This window comes from Protomyctophum parallelum, assembly GCF_964188405.1.
Source record: "Protomyctophum parallelum genome assembly, chromosome: 9".
Classification (NCBI taxonomy): Eukaryota; Metazoa; Chordata; class Actinopteri; order Myctophiformes; family Myctophidae; genus Protomyctophum; species Protomyctophum parallelum.
The window spans coordinates 30,683,349-30,702,486 of NC_139706.1; the positions used below are offsets into that span (position 1 = coordinate 30,683,349).

Below are 19,138 nucleotides of genomic sequence, written 5' to 3' on the forward strand. Positions count from 1 at the left end.
GAGAGATGGGGGGGGGGGGGGAGGGGACAAATAGGAAGGAGGAGCAGAACTAGAAGTTTGAGGGATGGGAGGTGCAGAATGGGAGAGAAAAGACAAGTGTACAAGTACAACACAAAGGGTTTGAGGGAGAGGAGAGGTGGGAAGAGAAAAAGAGTGTGCGTGCGTGTGTGAGAGCGAGCGAGAGAGAGACGGGGAGAGAGAGAGAGACGGGGAGAGGCGGAGGGAGGGGAAAAAATGTCCCAGATTCCCATGCCATTTAATAGGGAGTGAAACCACATTGAGCTTATAGACTTACTGAGCAGGGGAGCAGGGGGCAAAGTGACAGCGTGGGTCTGTGTATGAGAGAGAGAGAGAGGTGGGGGGATCTGTGCATGTATCTCTGTATGGTGTGTGCATGGCACATACTGTATGACAGGCTGGAGGCACACATGGAAATGTAGGAGGCTGTCTCTCCAGTGTGGACTGGCAGGCTGCCGCTGACTGCAGAGTGGGGTACTCTACTGTACTGTACTGTACTGACTCAACTCAAGCCAACCGAGTTCATCATGGAGCATGGAGCTGCACTTCTCCTGTGATGTATAGGCTTCTTCTATCCTGGGATTCTTCTAAATACGGGAATGCAATTTCTTCTGCGGGTTTTCGTCAAAAGGGGGACATGTTGCTCATGTTTCACACCGAAGGGTTTCAACGCACGTCTGTGTTGTGCGCATGTGTGCTTTCGCACAGATGTGCATGTGTGTAGGCCTACTATAGCAGACGTTTGCTGACATACTCACACATACTGTACGTACAGACAGATAGGCACACATTGGTGTAGAACTGTGGTTGGTGTGTCGCTGTGTGGGCTTGGGGCCTACCTGGATTACCGTGTGTGTGTGTGTGTGTGTGTGTGTGTGTGTGTGTGTGTGTGTGTGTGTGTGTGTGTGTGTGTGTGTGTGTGTGTGTGTGTGTGTGTGCACACATGCAAGAGAGTGAGAGTGAGTGTGGGATACCCACACACAACCTATGAGGACTGAGCTGAAAGAGAAGAAAGAAACCACAAGCAAATGAGGGTGTTAAGACTGAAGGTTCCACATGACTTTACATTTTAGAGCACTTCATAGGTAGCCTGCACAATCATCCCAAAAAAGGGGCCCCTGGCCTTTGGTTTTTCACCTTTTGACCGACCTGCGGTACACAACACACCAGGGAGATGTTCTCGGTCAAGGCCACCTGCTCCTCCGGAATACCCACCCCAAAATGTAAGGGGTCTGCCAAGCCAGGCGACAGGGGCCAAGCTGGAGACCAGTCCCAGGGTCGTGGTCAGGGAAGACTTCCCAGACAGTCCTCAACCCAGACTGGGACTCAAGTTACTCAACCCTACGCCCCTTTGATGCTCTGGACCGGGAAAGCCAGAGCCAAAGCCAACAGTGTGCGGGAACTCAAACAGCTGGAGGAGTTTCTGGACTTTCATTCACTGTCCCTGCATGAGACGGTTAAGATCCAGACAGGCATGGTGTACAGGTGAGTGTGTGTGTGTGTGTGTGTGTGTGTGTGTGTGTGTGTGTGTGTGTGTGTGTGTGTGTGTGTGTGTGTGTGTGTGTGTGTGTGTGTGTGTGTGTGTGTGTGTGTGTGTGTGTGTGCTGCGTGCGTGCAACCCTTTTGCCTAGCTGGTTATTCTGGCACCCTAAAACATGATCATCAGGTCTTATTGTTCATGTAAAGTTGCCCCGAACGGCCAAGGCTCCAAGAACAGTCAGGAATGGTAGTTAAGGGCGTTTATTCTCCCCAAACTCCTCCACCAAAAGTCCAGTCGTACAGAATTGTTCCGTGCAATAATGATCCATAGCAAACTGTAATACTGGCAACGAAATAACGGACAAAAAGATAAATAAATACTTAGGCAACAGTCCTTAACAAAACCCAAACAGGATGAGAGCTCTCTTCAGGCTGTACCCTGATCACACAAGGCCCTGTAGCTCTCCCTCAGGGATGTCATTTGTGTCAATGCCCACATCCAACTACCTTGTCTGTCCCTGCAGCCTCCCTTAAATAGGAGTGGATCCTACCACAGGACACAGAATCAACTAGAAAAAGTGCCCTTCTGGGCACAGGTCTCCACCAGGTTATCCACAGATCCGTGCAGTTAGAGGTGAAAACACTTTTCGGCCAGTTATAGCGCCACCTTGAGGCTGAGTTGAAATTGTTCATGTGGCATTTCGTCCTCGGCCTAGTGGGAATGTGGGTGCACAATTTCAAGGAAATCACGCGATGTGTTCATGATTTGCAGCATTTTGTTTGAAACTGAGCACTCCTGTGAACTTTGGAAGCCAATCTTAACCAATCAGGATGGAGTCTGATAAATCTGAAAGACCCGTTTCGTTGAATGGCTCTAGAGAGACTGTGTACCAATTTGCGTGATGTTTGGACCAAATCTGTAGGTGTACTGTGCAAAAACTTGTTTTGCACAAAGCGGCCTCCTGGTGGCGCTATAACAGGCTGTTCTGGAAAGTTAGGGGGAGAGGTTCATCGTTGGCATCCAGGGAGTGTGTGTGCAAAATATGGCATCGACCGGGTTAACGGTGGCCGAGATTAGCTGTTGACGGACACACGGACACACACACGGACGGACGGACACGCGGACGGACGGAGTGCAAAACATACTCTCCCCACATGCCTTCGGCCTGGTGGAGACAATTAGCACCATTTCTTCTCAAATACTTTGAATACACAGTAACCTAAACATTCTAAATAATGTGTTACAAATAAACAAGTATAAAACAGAATGACCACTCAATGACAATTACTCGAGAAACACCCCTCTCCTGCATAGCACTTGGCCCCTTCCTCATCAAGGGAAATGCCACCAGCAGTGCAACTAACCAATCAGTGATTACAATTTCAATAAAGGTTAAAACAATAGTCCTTGCATGTTATAGGCAACAGTTTCATGTGTGTTTGTATATAGGGCACGGGTTGCCCCGTGACATTGTTCAAGTATGTCTGGTTTGCTTGGTGGGTGGTGATGGGTGGTGATCCACCTGAACAGACGCTGCACCCACAGCTGTAGTTGTATGATAAAGGGGGAGGGGTTAGGGGAGGGGCTGATAGTGTGATGTCACTATATTACTGTTTATTTCATTGGCCCGTTTGACTGTCAAGGGTTCAGCCTCCAGGAAGAAACCCTAAATACAAAGTTAATCCACCATTGCACATAAAAACGACTCCAGGGTGTCACCCTGTCACCTCATAGACACATGAAAAACTGGAAAAATACAAAGAAATGTGCACTCCCTCTTTAAACCAGTGCTGAGTGCAGTACATTAGTGAATGGTTCAAGGTCATGCTTGTTTGTGTTATGCAATGCCATGGTTGTGGGGACCATTGATTTCTATGTGAATGTGATCAGCTGGTTGATTAGTGATTGATTGAGCCACATATTATTTTCTACTAGAGTCTACACACAGTATATTGTGGAAGATTTGGGCCTGGACAAATGAATGTAAATGATAAACTTTTAATTTGCACATTACTCAACAGACATTTCTTGGTAGAAATAAGTTTATTAGCAGTTCTGATTGTCATTGCTTGAGGGAGATGAATTCATCATCTGTCAGCAAAGGCAACATATTTGACCCAAACATGAAACTGAAAATGATCTATGAGGAAGGAGGAAAGGCCTGTTGCTGCCTTTACATTTACTGTATGTGTACATTATGCATGCACGCATGCAAAGGTGTGTGAGCGTGCGTGTGTGTTTGTGTGTGCCTGGCCCTGTGTGCATGAGTGTGTCTGTGCAGATTATACTGTACAGTGTACAGTACACGCAGCAGCGACATCCTGTAGACCTGCAAAATACAAAATGTACAGGAAATTTGGCCCCAAACTTTAAGAGAATAAAAACTGTGTGTACTCTCTCTGTGACATTTCACCTGGCAGTTTGGTCCTTTGTGACATCGCTGGCATATTTGCCTTACTGTGGTGACACAAACATCCATTGCTGGGATGGTGTGACTCCATTATAATCCTTTTAGTCCCACTCAAACACTTTCAAAGTGTGTGAGTCCTGCACGGAGGGGAGATGAGTCCCCATGGTGCACCTCCCTCTGCAGGGCTGGCCGGTCGGTCTGAGGAGGAGGAGCTATTCTCATACCAAATGATGATAGGCCCCCGTCAAAATACTGCTAGGGTATAGAGTGTCGCAGTCCCGCCCCCTTTCAGAACGACGAGTGGCCCAGGAAATGATTCTCCATTCATTTTCTCCATAGGCTTTTCAAAAAGTAATTATTTAAAGACGGTTACGCCGCGGATAAAGCCAACTCGGATCGTGACAAATCATGAGAATAATTACAATGTTTTGGGCCGATCGAATAATTAGTAAGAAGAAAAACAAAACAAATAGTGTTGTATCCTGCCTTTATTTTCTTCTTTCAAATTATTATTATGATTTGTCACGATCCGAGTTGGCTTTGTCCGTGGCGTAACCGTCTTTAAATAAAAACTTTTTTAAAAGCCTATGGAGAAAATTTATGGAGAATCATTTCCTGGGCCACTCGTCGTTCTGAAAGGGGGCGGGCCTGCGACGCTCTATAGGGCGTGGTTTCCCAAACAGTAGATCTGATATACAGATCTACGAACAATCTAATCTCTCTTTTGGGTCTCGACCTGAAAGGTTTGGGAACCACTGATATAGGTTATACCCTTATAGCAACACATGGTGGTATAACCTTTTCATCTGAAGGACCTCCAAAATATTATGTACAGACTCTGAAAATATTCGGTGCCAGGGAGGGAGCCCCCTACGGGATTTTACGTTTTTATCCACATTTTGTCACATTTTATCCTGATTCTTTTTTAAATAGCAGATGTCGTGCATTGTTGTTACGCGTTGTGGCACTTCAGCTATTTTCAAATAGCCTAGGGTTAAAGTAGTTACGCTAAACTGATTTTGATGCTATATTAACTCATTTTGCTGGTTGTTCCCCTGTGACCCTCTCAAGGACCCCTGGGGGTCCCCCGATCACACTTTGAGAACCACTGGTATAGAGTGCACTGTATTTTAGTTTTTACACAAGTCTGCCCTGTTGCACTAGTTGACTGTCACTGCTTTGATGTGCTCTGTTGTTGTTCTCCCTTGTGTGGTGTTGGTGAGTGGTTCTGAGTGGGTGTCATTGGGACATTCCGGAACAGTACTGCTCACTCTGCTCAGCACCATCTACTCTTTAATCCCTTGTACACCCACCAGGACAGGGAGTGGGTTTCCCTAGTGACAACAAAGGAATAGTCTGTTATAGATCAAAGTAATAGAAACTAAAAATATATAATATATAATAGACTGTACGGCAAATTAGTTCTCACATTATCTCTGGAGTCCCTTGTATTTCGGGCATGTCACTATGAAAATAGTATAAGTGAATTGAGTGTGTGAAGTGTGAACTGTACAGTATATAGACAGGCTTGAATGTGTTGCATTTTAGAGTGCATGTGCATACTATTACCGGTATCTATTCATAGGACTCACAGTAATGTGTGTGTGTGTGTGTGTGTGTGTGTGTGTGTGTGTGTGTGTGTGTGTGTGTGTGTGTGTGTGTGTGTGTGTGTGTGTGTGTGTGTGTGTGTGTGTGTGTTAGTTAAACACTTTCAACCTGGCTCTACTTTGGGCATGCCAAAAAGATTTTCAAAGATTTTCTAAAATAGCTGTATTGGTGATACTGTATTGGCCTATTGGGGTTTATTAGTCATGGTGAGAGCCTTTGTTGAATTTACACAAATTGACCTGTCCATTTTGGGTCAATTTGTTCATCAATTTGTACACTTTTCAGGATTTTATTGTGTGTATATGCTGCTTTGACCTTTTCTGCTTTATGTGTGAATGTGTACATGTTGGTTCTTCACCATCATCTCTTGTGCATTTATCTGCTACAGTTGTAGTAGTAAACAGATCCATAATATTGTTATTTTGCAACCAACATTTCTTTTTTGTTTTGTATTCCATCTTTCAATTAGGCTTTCATTCTATCTATACATCACTATTTTCCAAAGATAGGAGAAAGGGATACAAGAATTAAGGTGAGATTAATGCGAAAGACTTAGGGCATTCTGTTCAGAGGACTAATTTAGACTAATAATCACTGTAAATGTTTACATGAGACTGATATCCACCATGTAAGGAGAGGCTGTCCAGGGAAGTTGATTGATAATGTTTATATAGATGAAGATCTCTCTCTCCATCCATATAAACATAAAGACTGAGTGAAGCACAGTGTGATTGGAGGGGATGTGGGGTGGGATCTAATAATGGCACGGCTGGCTCCCACTTAGTTTAGACCAGAGTCATCTAATTGAAGAGTTGCGATATTGAGGGGGCAGAAAACAGCACGGTCATGTGGTTCATGTACTTGCTCAAACCCATAGACTCCAATGCAGTCCGTAAACTTCCGGTTGTCCCTATTTGAACCCTTGAAATAGGGACAAACCAATAGAAGTCTATGTAGAACCGAGTGGAATAGTATGAGTATGAGTATAATAATGGAATGCTGAAGTGCTTATTCTATCTCAATGGGATAGTTCCAATGTTTGGAACTATAGCCCATAATAATAATAATAATAATAATAATAAAACTTTATTTGTATAGCACCTTTCATGACATGAAATGCAGCTCAAAGTGCTTTACAGAACAATGGAGAATAAAAGAAAAGTAAGGCAACGACATTAAAAAACAAGCAGTAATGCAATACAGTGAGGACATGAATAACAAAAAATAAAAAATAAAAGATCAATTAAAAGCAGTGTTGTAGAAGTGGGTCTTGAGCTGAGCTTTAAAAATGTCTACCGAGGCTGCCTGACGAAGGTACAGTGGGAGCTTGTTCCATGCCGACGGCCCGTAGAAGCAAAAAGCTGCTTCCCCGTATTTTTTTGTTGCCATTTTTTTAGGCAAAGCGAGCAGGCCAGCAGTGGAAGACCTTAGGGGGCGGTTTGGGACATATTTAGGCAGGCAGTCATGTAGGTAGGAAGGTGCGAGACCATTGAGAGCTTTATAGACAAGTAAAATAATTTTAAAATCAATCCTAAAAACAACCGGAAGCCAGTGCAGTGATGCCAAAACTGGAGTAATATGTTCTCTCATCTTAGTTCTAGTTAAAACTCTGGCTGCTGCATTTTGGACAAGTTGTAATCTGTCAGTTGTTTTCTTAGGCTGTCCTGAAAAAAGTGCATTGCAGTAATCAAGCCGAGAAAAAACAAAGGCGTGGATTAGCGTTTTTTGCATCGTCCAAGGACAAATAGGCTCTTATTCGTGCAATATTTCTAAGGTGAAAAAAGGCAATCTTGGTAACATGATTAATGTGTGAATTAAAATTCAATTCAGAATCAATAATAACCCCCAGGTTCTTTACTGTACTGCTACTTTCTACAGTCAGGTTGCCAAGTCTGCTTATTAATTATTGATTCTTTCTGCTCACTAGAACCGATTATGAGAACTTCTGTCTTATCCTCATTTTGCTTGAGAAAGTTCTCACTCATCCAACATTTGATGCTAGACAGACAGGTCAACAGCGGGTCTAAAGCACAGGGATCATCTGGAGCCACAGAGAGATATAGTTGGGTATCATCAGCATAGAAATGAAAATTAACTCCGTGATTGGTAATGAGTTCGCCCAATGGCAGTATGTACAAGGAGAAAAGCAGAGGGCCAAGAATTGAGCCCTGTGGAATACCAGAACTGATGTCGTGTTTGTCTGAGTCGAACTCGGCTAGATTGACAAAGTAACTTCTGTTTGATAGGTAGGAGGAAAACCAGGACAGGGCCGTACCAGACAGGCCTATCCAGTGCTCCAGACGCTGTATTAAAATTGAATGATCAATCGTGTCAAATGCAGCCGTTAGATCTAGAAGTAAGAGAACGGATACATGTTTCTTGTCAGCAGACACCCCGGCCTAAGATCATTCATTACTTTTACAAGTGCTGTTTCTGTGCTGTGACCTTTCCTAAAGCCAGATTGGAATTTGTTGTGGACATTATTGTTCTGTAGAAACACATCCAATTGATGGAAGATGCATTTTTCTAAAACCTTGCCCAGAAAGGGTAGATTTGAAATGGGTCGATAGTTACCCAAAACAGCGGGATCAAGATTGTGTTTCTTGAGTAGGGGCTTAACTACAGCAGTCTTCAGTGAGTCTGGGAAGACGCCTGATTGTAGTGAGCTGTTTACAATTTTTAGGATATCTCCAATCACACTGTCTAAGACCTCTTTGAGAAAGGTGGTGGGAATTGTATCCAATGAACAGGAGGATGATGTCATCTGTGATATGGTTTTGCGGAGTTCGTCTTCATCAATTGCGCAGAGCGATAATAGGCTCCCCCTGGAGAGATCTACCCTGGGACCATTAGCTGCTGTTTGAAGGTTTGCGCTAGCAGCAGCACCATTCATAATATCAGCTCTAATGTTAAAAATGTTGTTGTCAAAAAAGCATGCAAACTCATTACACTTAGCTTTAGAGGCCGGGAATGACTGCTTGTAGGACTGGGGGGGGGGGGGGGGGGGGTTTAAAAGTCGTTCAATGGTAGAGAATAGGACTCTGGCATTTTTCTTGTTCTCATTAATAATGCCAGAGAAATATGCCTGCCTTGCTAGACGCAAGGCTTTGTTATAGGCGACTAGTTGACTTTTTAAGAATCTCTAGGTGGATGGTGAGTTTGTTTTTTCTCCAAGCTCGCTCAGCTCTACGACATTCTTGCTTCAGTGAGCGTGTATGCTCATTTATCCAGGGTGTTACTCTGGTGTTATGTTTCTTTTTTGTTTTTAAAGGAGCCACTATATCAAGAGCTGACTCTAGTTTAAGATTAAAAATTTGAACCATATCATTCACCATAGGCACTCTCTTACTATTCCACTCGGATGTAGAAGAGCTGCCATTGGACTGGCTCCATGAAGTGAACGGAGTTTGCGTAACTCTGTCTATACTCTACCTTTTATCATTTATTTCTGAGGTATCGATGACATCACATATTCTGACAGCGTGCACGAGAAATGTGGCATTGACGGTACAGCAATTTGTGAGAACGACAATCATAAACATTGTCACTCAGTAAATTATTTCCAATTATACACAGGCCAACCCCTGCATCAAACTACAGAGAAAACAAACACAGGTTGAAGTATGTCATCATGGCAGGTTCAAACAGGACCATTGCCAACGGTCTAATTACTGCTGTGCTGTGCCAACCTACAGAGAAACCAAACCCAAACACAACCATACCGCAACCAGAAGAGGGATCTCACCAAAATGTCAGCTATGACGCCCAACCTGACCACAGGGATACGCGAGTGTCCTGGCTCCATGCTCCATGGTGTGTACACAAAACTAAAAATAGGATTATGGGACATCTTTTAAAATAGTTTATTTTAAAAGTAAAATCCTGTTTCTCACACTAAATGCCAGTGTGCTAGTGATTACCCTCCCGTGCCAACTTGGCACGGTAAACGACCAATTCAACCAGCGTTTAGTCTTGCACGCACAAAAAGCTAAATGTGTCAAGTGCTCATATTTTATTTATTGTGGAAAATAGGTGAATATTTAACAAAGGAGTCATTAAATACTTAATTGGTCAAGTAATCAGAGGTTGGTAGAGGGTGTCGAGTGAACGTATAGCAGCCTCACTCACATACTCCTTATAGGTACTATAGGTAGATGCATCAGCATTAAGCCTTATTAGTGCCCCAAAATCACATTTATAAACCTACAACAGTGTCTTTAACATGCCATGATCAGGTCAGATGTCGCAGCCGTGGCTGAATGTACCATATATCATTATAACATTCTACGATGATCTCTAGAACAGTGGTTTAAAAGAGAAATCTAACATCTCCCCAGGTCCCACTAGTGACAATAGCAGATCTACAACCTCACATACTATTGTGAGCTTGTTTAATTTCACTAGTTCTTAGAGGTTTATGGAATTTGTAATTTTTTTCTTATTTCCCCCAAATATGTTTTGATTTTATTTTTATTTTCTGGAGATGTTTGACTGTTTGGGTAACACTGATCTAGATATAGACTATTATTATTCTTGACTGGATCTGAGAAAAGATTTTGTGAATCTGGTGTAAGTTGGTATTTATTATAGCTGTGCAAACTTGAACAAAAACAAATATTCATCCTTCAAATGTTGTCATTTTTAATTCAATCATTAATTCATGTCAGAATGTGTGTGGAATGTGGACTGTGTCTTGTATGCAGTCCCTTTTAGATGATAGTTTTGACTGTGCTTTCATGTTTGAATGTATTGCAGGAATGACATACGGAATGACATAGGCTAGCATACAGATATACAACCATATTGAAATATGAGACAGTAACAGACCAACCAACTTCAGGTTTCCAGAAAAATAAACAGAATCAAAACAGTGAATGAACAGAGGATTATTAAAATGAATACATACACAATTTCAACCACAAAAAAGTGCAAAATAGAGCACCGAAAGTTCTGACGTCACTCCCCAGGTGTTACAGTGCAATTGGTGACCTGCTGAAATATGGGACCATCTTTTGGAATTCACATAATGTAAATGTCTGTCTGAACGTCTGATAATAAACACATAATGTAAATGTCTGTCTGAACGTCTGATAATAAACAAACAGTGGTGATTAAGTTCAAACGTTGATATGAAGTCCACAAGATCACATATTTCGACAACTTGACCAGGCCAGTTTAACAGCCTGCTGAAATAACGCCAACTGGACACTGACTAAGGGCCGATTCATACTCCTATTTTACCGCTGTTTCAGCGCTGTAGTGCCGAAATGATTTTGGCTCGTCAGAAATTTTCAGTAGCACCGAAGAGCCGACTTTAGGACGGTACCCGCCCCCCCGAACCTCAAATGACGTCAAATTGTAGGCTCTACAGAGCCGAATCGACTTTTATTCGGCTCTAAAATAGGAGTATGAAACTATGAATCGGACCTTAGTCAATGTTGGACATGAAACCATGCTGGAGGAAGGAGGAGGCAGACAACTTTAGCCCAATACTGATAGTGTCCGATGAAACAGTAAAAAATAAATACAATAATTGTTGAGATGAGGTAGTGTACTGTCACAAAGACACAAGAATTGTTGAGATGAGGTAGTGTACTGTCACAAAGACACAACTGTAGGTTGTTTTACTCCATGTACTCTGAGTCTATGTACCTGTCCTGTACACAAGATGTAACAATAAAGTACAACCTTGAACCCTGAACAGAAAAAAGCTTTTTTTTTATTAACTAGTGTACAGTTCAAAGACAACAGATATATTATTGTTGAGAAAATATGAGGTTGTAGTGAGTATCAAAAGTCTTCCAACCAAGTGAAGCCATAATCTCATTAACTCACCTTTTTTTCTTAAAAAAGGGGAAAATTATAATAATCATTCATTACTACATTAAGTTGCTCTGCATTCTCATCCTCATAGCTTACTCTTAGCCTCAGAGACAACATTCTCTGGGGGGGCCTTGCTGTACCATTCATACCAGGACCCATCATACACAGACGCACCAGGGTAGCCACACAGGTGGGCAGCCAGAACCATGTGACAGGCAGTCACTCCTGAGCCACAGGTACCGCAGACATGTTTGTTCAGGTCCACCTGATACTTGTGGAAGAACTTTTTGAGGTCCTCTGTTGAAAGCATCATTCCATCTTCGTCCAGGAACTTGAAGAAAGGCATGCATTTGGATCCAGGGATATGGCCGGGCTGGACGCCTAAAAGAGCATGAGACATTAGCATTTCCACACACTTCTGTTTATGTTCAATATACAGTAAATTATTTTATATACCGATATGACCACACACACACAGCCTATTTTATTAAGATAATAACAGTTTGGATAATTACAGTAGTTTTCTCTCTCTCTCTCTCTCTCTCTCTCTCTCTCTCTCTCTCTCTCTCTCTCTCTCTCTCTCTCTCTCTCTCTCTCTCTCTCTCTCTCTCTCTCTCTCTCTCTCTCTCTCTCTCTCTCACACACACACACCGTCTCTTGGTTCTGGATCTCTGCCACGGAATCTACCATATGGCCTCACGTCCACCACCTGGAACTGTTGAGTGGAGATGTTATCTGTGATGTCCTCAAAAGACTTCACCCATGAACGGTTCATAGAGGAAGTGAACTCAGATGGCACCGGCTTGCTGTACTCCCCTGTTGTTGGATGTCCTTCTTTGACCCAGTTCCTAAACCCCCCATCCAGCACGGACACCTGTGGGTGGCCAAACAACCGGAACATCCACCAAACCCGTGTACTTGAGAAAGCCCCGTAATCGCTGGCATCGTAAACCACTACGTGGGTGTCGCTTCCAATGCCCAAGTTACCGGCGTAGTCTGCGAAGAAGCGCTCGGTTGGCAGCGTGTGATCGAACTGTGAAGTCCTGTCAGAGCACTCGTCGATGTCAAAGAAGGACGCTCCAGGTATGTGTGTCTGCGCAAATTCCTTCTTACTATCCCGTTTCATCATGGGCAGATACCACGATGTGTCCAGAACCCGCAGACTCGGACCAACGCGGTTGCCTTTGACCAAGTTTGCAAGCCATTTTGCAGTGATTAGAGCCCTAGTTTGCGCGGCCATGTTGGCTTGTTTGTGTCCACAGGGGAAAAGGGGGTGGGTGGGTGTTGCACATGGTTTGTTGAACTCTAGTGTTGTGGGTGTGGACTTCGCATTGCAAGATGCTGTAGTGTACTCTGTACTGTCTGTAGCCCCTTTCGGAGCCCTAGGCCCTTTCTGAAACCAGTCCCTTGACTTGAAGTGCTCTCGGGAGGTTCCCTCGTCAGGAAGTGCCCCTTCAGCTGAATCAAGTTCCATTGATTAGGATGCTGGGTATAAAAAACTGTTTGGAAATACACCATAGAGCAGGGGTCCTCAACTAGAAATGTTGAAGGTCCACAAATCATTTTTGAATAAAACCATGGTCCAGTGACTCCAGTCTCATGCGCACGCAAATAAAATTGCGGGTCGCGGCCCGCGGGCCACGTGGGCCCCATGGGGTGGGGCTGCCCCCCTCGCCCCCCTCCCCTAGAAACAACTATTCCTGTTTAGTAGGCCTACAGTCAAACGAAGCTATACAAAACGGGTCCCATCCCAACCAACACTGGGGTGGTAGAGTATGAAAATATATTTTTTCACAAATATTCATTATTCACACCTCCAAAAATCCAATTTTGTTCATTCAACTGAATGTGTGAATGTGTCACTGCTAGTGCGCCAGTCAGCGCAACATTGTCATCATGACATGCCGGCCCATAATACACACATTCAGAGTGTTAATTGCGTTTCTCGGCATTGATCGAATACAACAGAGAATTCAACTCGCGGTTTCCTTGACTTTTTTTCTTCTCTTTCTTCTTTTTTCTTAATGTTTTTTTGTGGCTTTCGCCTTTATTTGATATGTTTTATGGAGGGACAGACAGTAGGCTGACAGGAAATGGGGAGAGAGATGGGGGGTCACTCCCGCTGAGCTACGGCCCAGGCCTTTTCTCTTTATTCTATCATTTCTCCAGGGTCCGCAGAGAGGTGTGCCACGGTCCGGTCGTGGACCGCGGTCCGCCTGTTGAGGACCACTGCCATAGAGTATTAAAAGGATAGAGACCATAGAGTATTAAAAGGATAGAGACTGAACTGGCGCGAAGCTCCGCCCCCTCCGCTATTCATGTCAGTGGAAGTTGCTCAGTGGCGTTTTGAAGCACCCGGAAGGCTGCCGAAAGGACCGACTATTTCCGCATTTTTTCGCTGATTCAGCATTTGGACACCAAATTTTGGTGTCCAAATGCGGAAGTGCAGCTGGGCTTTAACATTGGGCGCTCGGTTGCACGGGGTTTCCTCGTCAAGAATCCACGGGTCCGCCTGCAGTCCTTCCTCTTACCACTAGGGCCCAGCGCTTCAACATTGGAGTGCATAGCTGGCCCCTTGATAGAGACTGATCTGGCGTGAAGCTCCGCCCCCTCCGCTATTCATGTCAGTGGAAGTTGCTCAGTGGGGTTTTGAAGCACCCGGAAGGACCGTCTACTTCCACTGCAGTCCTTCCTCTTACCACTAGGGCCCAGCGCTTCAACGTTGGAGTGCCTCACTGGCCCCTTTGAAATACACTCCTCCTTGTGCAGAAACAGGAAACGGACACCATTTGTTGCCATGGTTACCATCATGCAATTGTGTTACCTTTTATTTTGTTTGTAGGCCTATAGTTATAGTGCATTGCATCGTGTATGTTTGTGTGACATGTGGATTTCATTAATATGGAAAAAGGAAATACGGCGTGACTGTCAAAAATGACATATCATATACATCCATGGTGTTTATAAATCATTGTGTTAAAAGTTGTTTTGTTTGTGTGGTTTCATTTATAGTTGTTCACGGTGGGGTAAATAAAGAGCCCTTGTGAACATCAGTTGGAGCGCTGTCTATTCTGCATCAGATGAAGATTGTTAAGGAGGAGTTTATTTATCATTTATTTGTGGTGGTACTTCCATTTGTAGGTCACGGTTTCCATGCGGACAGAGAGCAGGGCTGCACAAGGCAATCGAGTCTAGATCGGCACAGACTTGCTCTTGAGGGCTTTAAAGCCACTTCCACTCAAGGCTGCTTGGTTTCGGACGACACATAATATGGCGCAGCCTCGCGTGAACACGCATATCGAGGGCAAGTGTGTAGGGCGAGTGGCGAGGAGCTGGTTTCAGAAAGGGGCTAGGGTCCCTGATCGGTTATTAAGCCCTCCATGGGATGCAGATGTACATACCCTCCGTTCACGGAGAGCGGCACGCCGCTTGAGTGTTGGTTAGATGTTTCAAACATGCATAACACGGCTATAAGAGACAACGGAAACGTGTACGAATTTCAGAGAAGCCAAAACTTAAAAGAAAAAGATACTTAACAGCATCGGCGGTTAATGCGATTTCATACACGTTTCCATTGTCTCCTATAGCCGTGTTATGCACCTTTGAAACATCTCACCAACACTCAAGCGCACCGCTCTCCGTGAACGGAGGGTATGTACATCTGCATCCCATGGAGGGCTTAATAACCGATCAGGGACCCTAGGGTAGCGACGTCCAAACTTCAGAAAACCTAACCGAGGGTTCCAAAAGGGGCTATCGTCAACCCTAAGCCATTCAAGCCTGTCAAAGTGGGCAGGGGTGAGGTGGGTTCTGGGAGTGAGGCCAAGTAGTAGCCTGACCAGTTTGTTTTGGGAAGTCTGGAGCCTTGTTTTAAGGGCCTTTGAGGTGCTGTGGTACCAAGAGGTGCATGCATAGTCCGAGGGCTCCTGTTAAAGGGTCTTCAAGGTGTTTTTGTTGACCAGTGAGGAGATCCTGTAGGGCGGCTATAGGAATCTTGTTCTTTGGTTGACTTTTTTGATTACGTTGGTGGCCATTTTATCACCGGAAAGATTTGCCTCCAGGATGGAACCTAGAGGTAATTTCATCTTTTCGTGTGATATCTTTTCGTGTTAGAGTGGGTGATATTGTCACCCACTCTAAGCAAGAAGCCATCTGCCTGGCTGAGATTACTATTTGATCCAAATAGAAGTTCAGAGCTGAGGGCCTTTTCAACCTGCAGTTTGTTCCTGTCCGAGACCAGCAGTGGAGTGCAGAGTCATCTGCGAACAGGAACAAGTTGCAGTCACAAGCTGATGCCATGTCGTTTACGTACAGTATATTAGGAACAGTAAAGGCCCTAGTATGCTTCCTTGTGGCAGCATATAACATCCAGCTCACTGATGAGCTATCAAAACCAAATGTACACACACACACACACACACACACACACACACACACACACACACACACACACCGCAGGTATCTGGTGTTTCTCTTGCGTAAGCACTAGTCACCCGTGTGAATCAATAGGGCATCATTCCACTGTTCTCATTTAGCAGAGTGCCAGCTAGGATTAGGCTGCTGACAGGACTGGCAGTGTAGACAGTGGTGTTTAGTTTTACCTTTGATGTCACTCTGCTTTCTTATATTGTTGCTGTCGGGCAGAAACCTCTTATTGTCATACCACAGTGTCACTCAAAAACATCAAAAGTAGCATCCAGTAGCAGATCTGCTACTTCTTATTTTGTCATTTGAATCCAGAAAAGACATACCGGTATGAGGTTTCTAGTACCCAACACAGTGCTGATGATATTCTCATCAGTTATTTAAATCGGTTTACTTTCGTGTGTGCGTGTACTGTGCGTGCGTGCGTGCGTGAGTGAGTGAGTGAGTGAGTGAGTTGCGTGCCAGTGCCAGTGCCAGTGCATATTTGTAAACAAACATTACTGTCAGAATTAGCTAGCTTTCATCCATAGTCTCTGGCCAGTTTCTCATGCTCTCGTTATCTCTGTTTCTCTCTGATTTTGTCTCTATCTCTCTCATAGATCCCAGTAACAGGGTGGGGTGTCCATTTTGTGGACAAGATGAAACGGTGTTTCATTTGTTTGTTGAGTGTCCGAGGCTAAGTAGATTTTGCAGAGGGGATAACAAGGCAAATAGGGGAACATTTTTCTCTTGAAACTTTTATGGTCCGAAATACAGCAGCAAGAGATGACCTGTTGTAGTACTGGTCAATTTTGTATACAGAATACGGATCTGTTAAGTTGGCAATTTATCATGTACTAGAAAAAGATTGAATAAAGAGGTCTTGAAAATCAAATCTCTCTCTCTCTCTCTCTCTCTCTCTCTCGGCATGTCTCTCTACTGTCGTACTCCTCCTGGTACCTCTACTCTCCTGGTGTCTCTCAGTCATCCTGTTTGGTGTACAATGCATCCTTGACTGTCTCAGACTCTCAGTCCAGTCCGTGTTTATTATTGATGATGAATGATGAGGGGCTGATAAGTGGTTATTTAATAGGTGCTGTTTAAGAGCTCTCTGTTTCTTGTCCTGGTGAGGTCACTTGAGGATAAAGCCCCAGTGGAGCTCTGACAGCCTGTTCCTCCTAACTGCTTCACATAAAAGACAATGAATGATGCACCCCATCAAATACCATCTGACGCCAACATCCACACATTTTAAAACTTGCTACATTGACTTTCTTTTACCCTATGGTGTAATTGTAAGGTGTTTTACTTTATTCGGCAATGTACTGCATTTTTTTGTTCTTAGCCACAAGGACCCTATAGCGTGACTGCCCTATTCCAGGGATAGCTGATCTGCATGACTCGTGTCATCGCAACGTGCTGTGAGCTTGTACATCTGCCATTTTCGGTGAAGATGAGGGAAAAAGGAGGCTCACATCTCACAACGTGTCGCAGCTGCATTGTGATGCATTGTAATTTTCGGAGCGCAACCAAACATTAAATGACTTGTCTTTTAGTTCTTCTCAATCTCTTCTCCGCTAATCCCTCCCTAAAAACATTTTAGTCTAGTTTGTATAAATTGTTGACGAAATTACTAATGGTCTTAGTTTTAGTCATCATAGCTTAGTTTGTATTTAGTTTCGTTTTTTAGTTTTCAACTTTTCATCAGTGGAAATAGGTAGTTGACGAACATCTTTTGTCATAAATGAACACTGGCACAGACCACATTGCAAAATCCAGTGTACAAGTTCACAGTCTACTCACTGCAGAAACTTCATGTTGAACAATTAGGCCTAGATTATGCAGAGCACACCGTCACCTTTAGATGCCCTTGGCTAGCAGGTTTTTAAACAGGCTCCAGCCAAATTGTCAACATCTGTCTCTGTCGTTAATAGAACGTCAGTGCATGTGGAGGCGGGGGGGGGGGGGGGGGCAGTGGTGAAGCACAGCACATCAACGTGTAACAGGGGGCTAATGGTCTTCAGTTAATGTAAATGTAACTGTTTGCGACATTATGCCGAGTAATGTGAGTGACTGAATGTACATGTATGATGGAGGGAGGGGCAGAGTGAGTGCATTAATAAGAAATACCCAAAATGAGCCACACAGAAATCAAGGAGAGAAGTTGCTCTCTACTGTGCTTTTTGCTAGTTTGAACACAAGGGGGAGCCCTGGCTCTGTTGTGCTGTTGTACAGTTAGATAGAGAGAAGAGAGTGTGTGTGTGTGTGTGTGTGTGTGTGTGTGCTACAAGCCTATTCTTTTTGAAAGTTTTCAAGAGTTGAATGTGTATCTTATTCAAATGGAGAGGGGGGGGTGGATGGATGGAGGAATGAGCCCCAAATGGGTATTTTGCTCTAGATCTAGTCTGAAAAATAATTTACAGATTTGTTTTTGTACTTAAGTAAATTTAGCATTAGTTTTACTACATTACAGACAGAACTAAGATGGCTTTCTAAAAGGTTTGTTGCTGTTGGGCACAAACCTCATATCTCCATATTCAAACATTTTGTGTATTTTCGTAAATGAATGCCCTACTTGATCATACAGTACTACAGCGTCACACAAAAATAGCAGATCTTTAAGCTCAAAACATGATCTGCGCAATCTGAGCTTGTCGATCTGTTATTTTTTAGTAAAAGTAAAAGACTAAAGTAACAGTTTTGGACATAGGAGGAAACGGATAACCCTATAGTGACCCTAGTCTGGAGTGAACCTTTAGCGAAAATAGCAGTAAAAGTGACATGCTTGTAGATCGGCTATTTTTGTCAAAAGGTATTTTGATATGTAAAGATATTTAGTGTAGAGTAGATGGGGGAAAATGGAGGAGGCTCAGTATAGACCCCTGGTGGACTCCGGCCAACTAAATTGTTTAAGTGGTTAACAACTCTCGTTGCAGAGTTTACCATATCACGAACATATTGTCTTTGTTCACCGTGACAGCCAACCCGCCATTTGATGTGTATGCAAAAAAAACAGCAAATCTGCACCTGGTTTGCTGGGACCAGATCACATAAATGACCATATAATGACCAAATCTGCTGTTTTATTTGCACATGCATCAAATGGCGGGTTGGCTGTCACGGTTTTTGGCGCAAAGTAACCACAGTATACCGCTAATCAACTTACAACTACATACTCTATATAGTATATGTATATGTATACGTATGTCTTACGTCATCATTTAGAGCTAGTCATACGTATACTATATACATAATCAGTAAAATAAAATAGCAAATTGTGCCTGATCTGCTGGGACCAGAGTACGTGGTGTGTGTATATGTATGACTAGCTCTCAATGATGACGTAAGAAATATGGTCATTTATGTAATCTGGTCCCAGCAAACCAGGCACAAAT

General features: G+C 43.7%; 2 protein-coding genes across 3 annotated transcripts in view; one reads left to right on the top strand and one right to left on the bottom strand.

Annotated features, from left to right (window-relative positions):
- Positions 1 to 346: 346 nt before the first annotated feature.
- kcnab1a (potassium voltage-gated channel subfamily A regulatory beta subunit 1a) overlaps positions 347 to 19,138 on the top strand; it is a 121,115-nt gene continuing 102,323 nt past the window's right edge. For both annotated transcript variants that reach the window (XM_083773983.1, XM_083773984.1), the window contains exon 1: positions 347 to 1,503. In XM_083773983.1, the coding sequence (XP_083630109.1) occupies positions 1,193 to 1,503 (311 nt within the window). In that variant the 5' untranslated portion in view covers positions 347 to 1,192. The remainder of the gene's footprint in view (positions 1,504 to 19,138) is intronic.
- LOC310865041 (3-mercaptopyruvate sulfurtransferase-like) lies at positions 11,425 to 12,579 on the bottom strand (the record flags this gene model as incomplete). Its single annotated transcript, XM_083773986.1, has 2 exons — positions 11,425 to 11,720; positions 11,991 to 12,579. The coding sequence occupies 2 exons, from the start codon at positions 12,577 to 12,579 to the stop codon at positions 11,425 to 11,427; spliced, it is 885 nt and encodes a 294-aa protein (XP_083630112.1).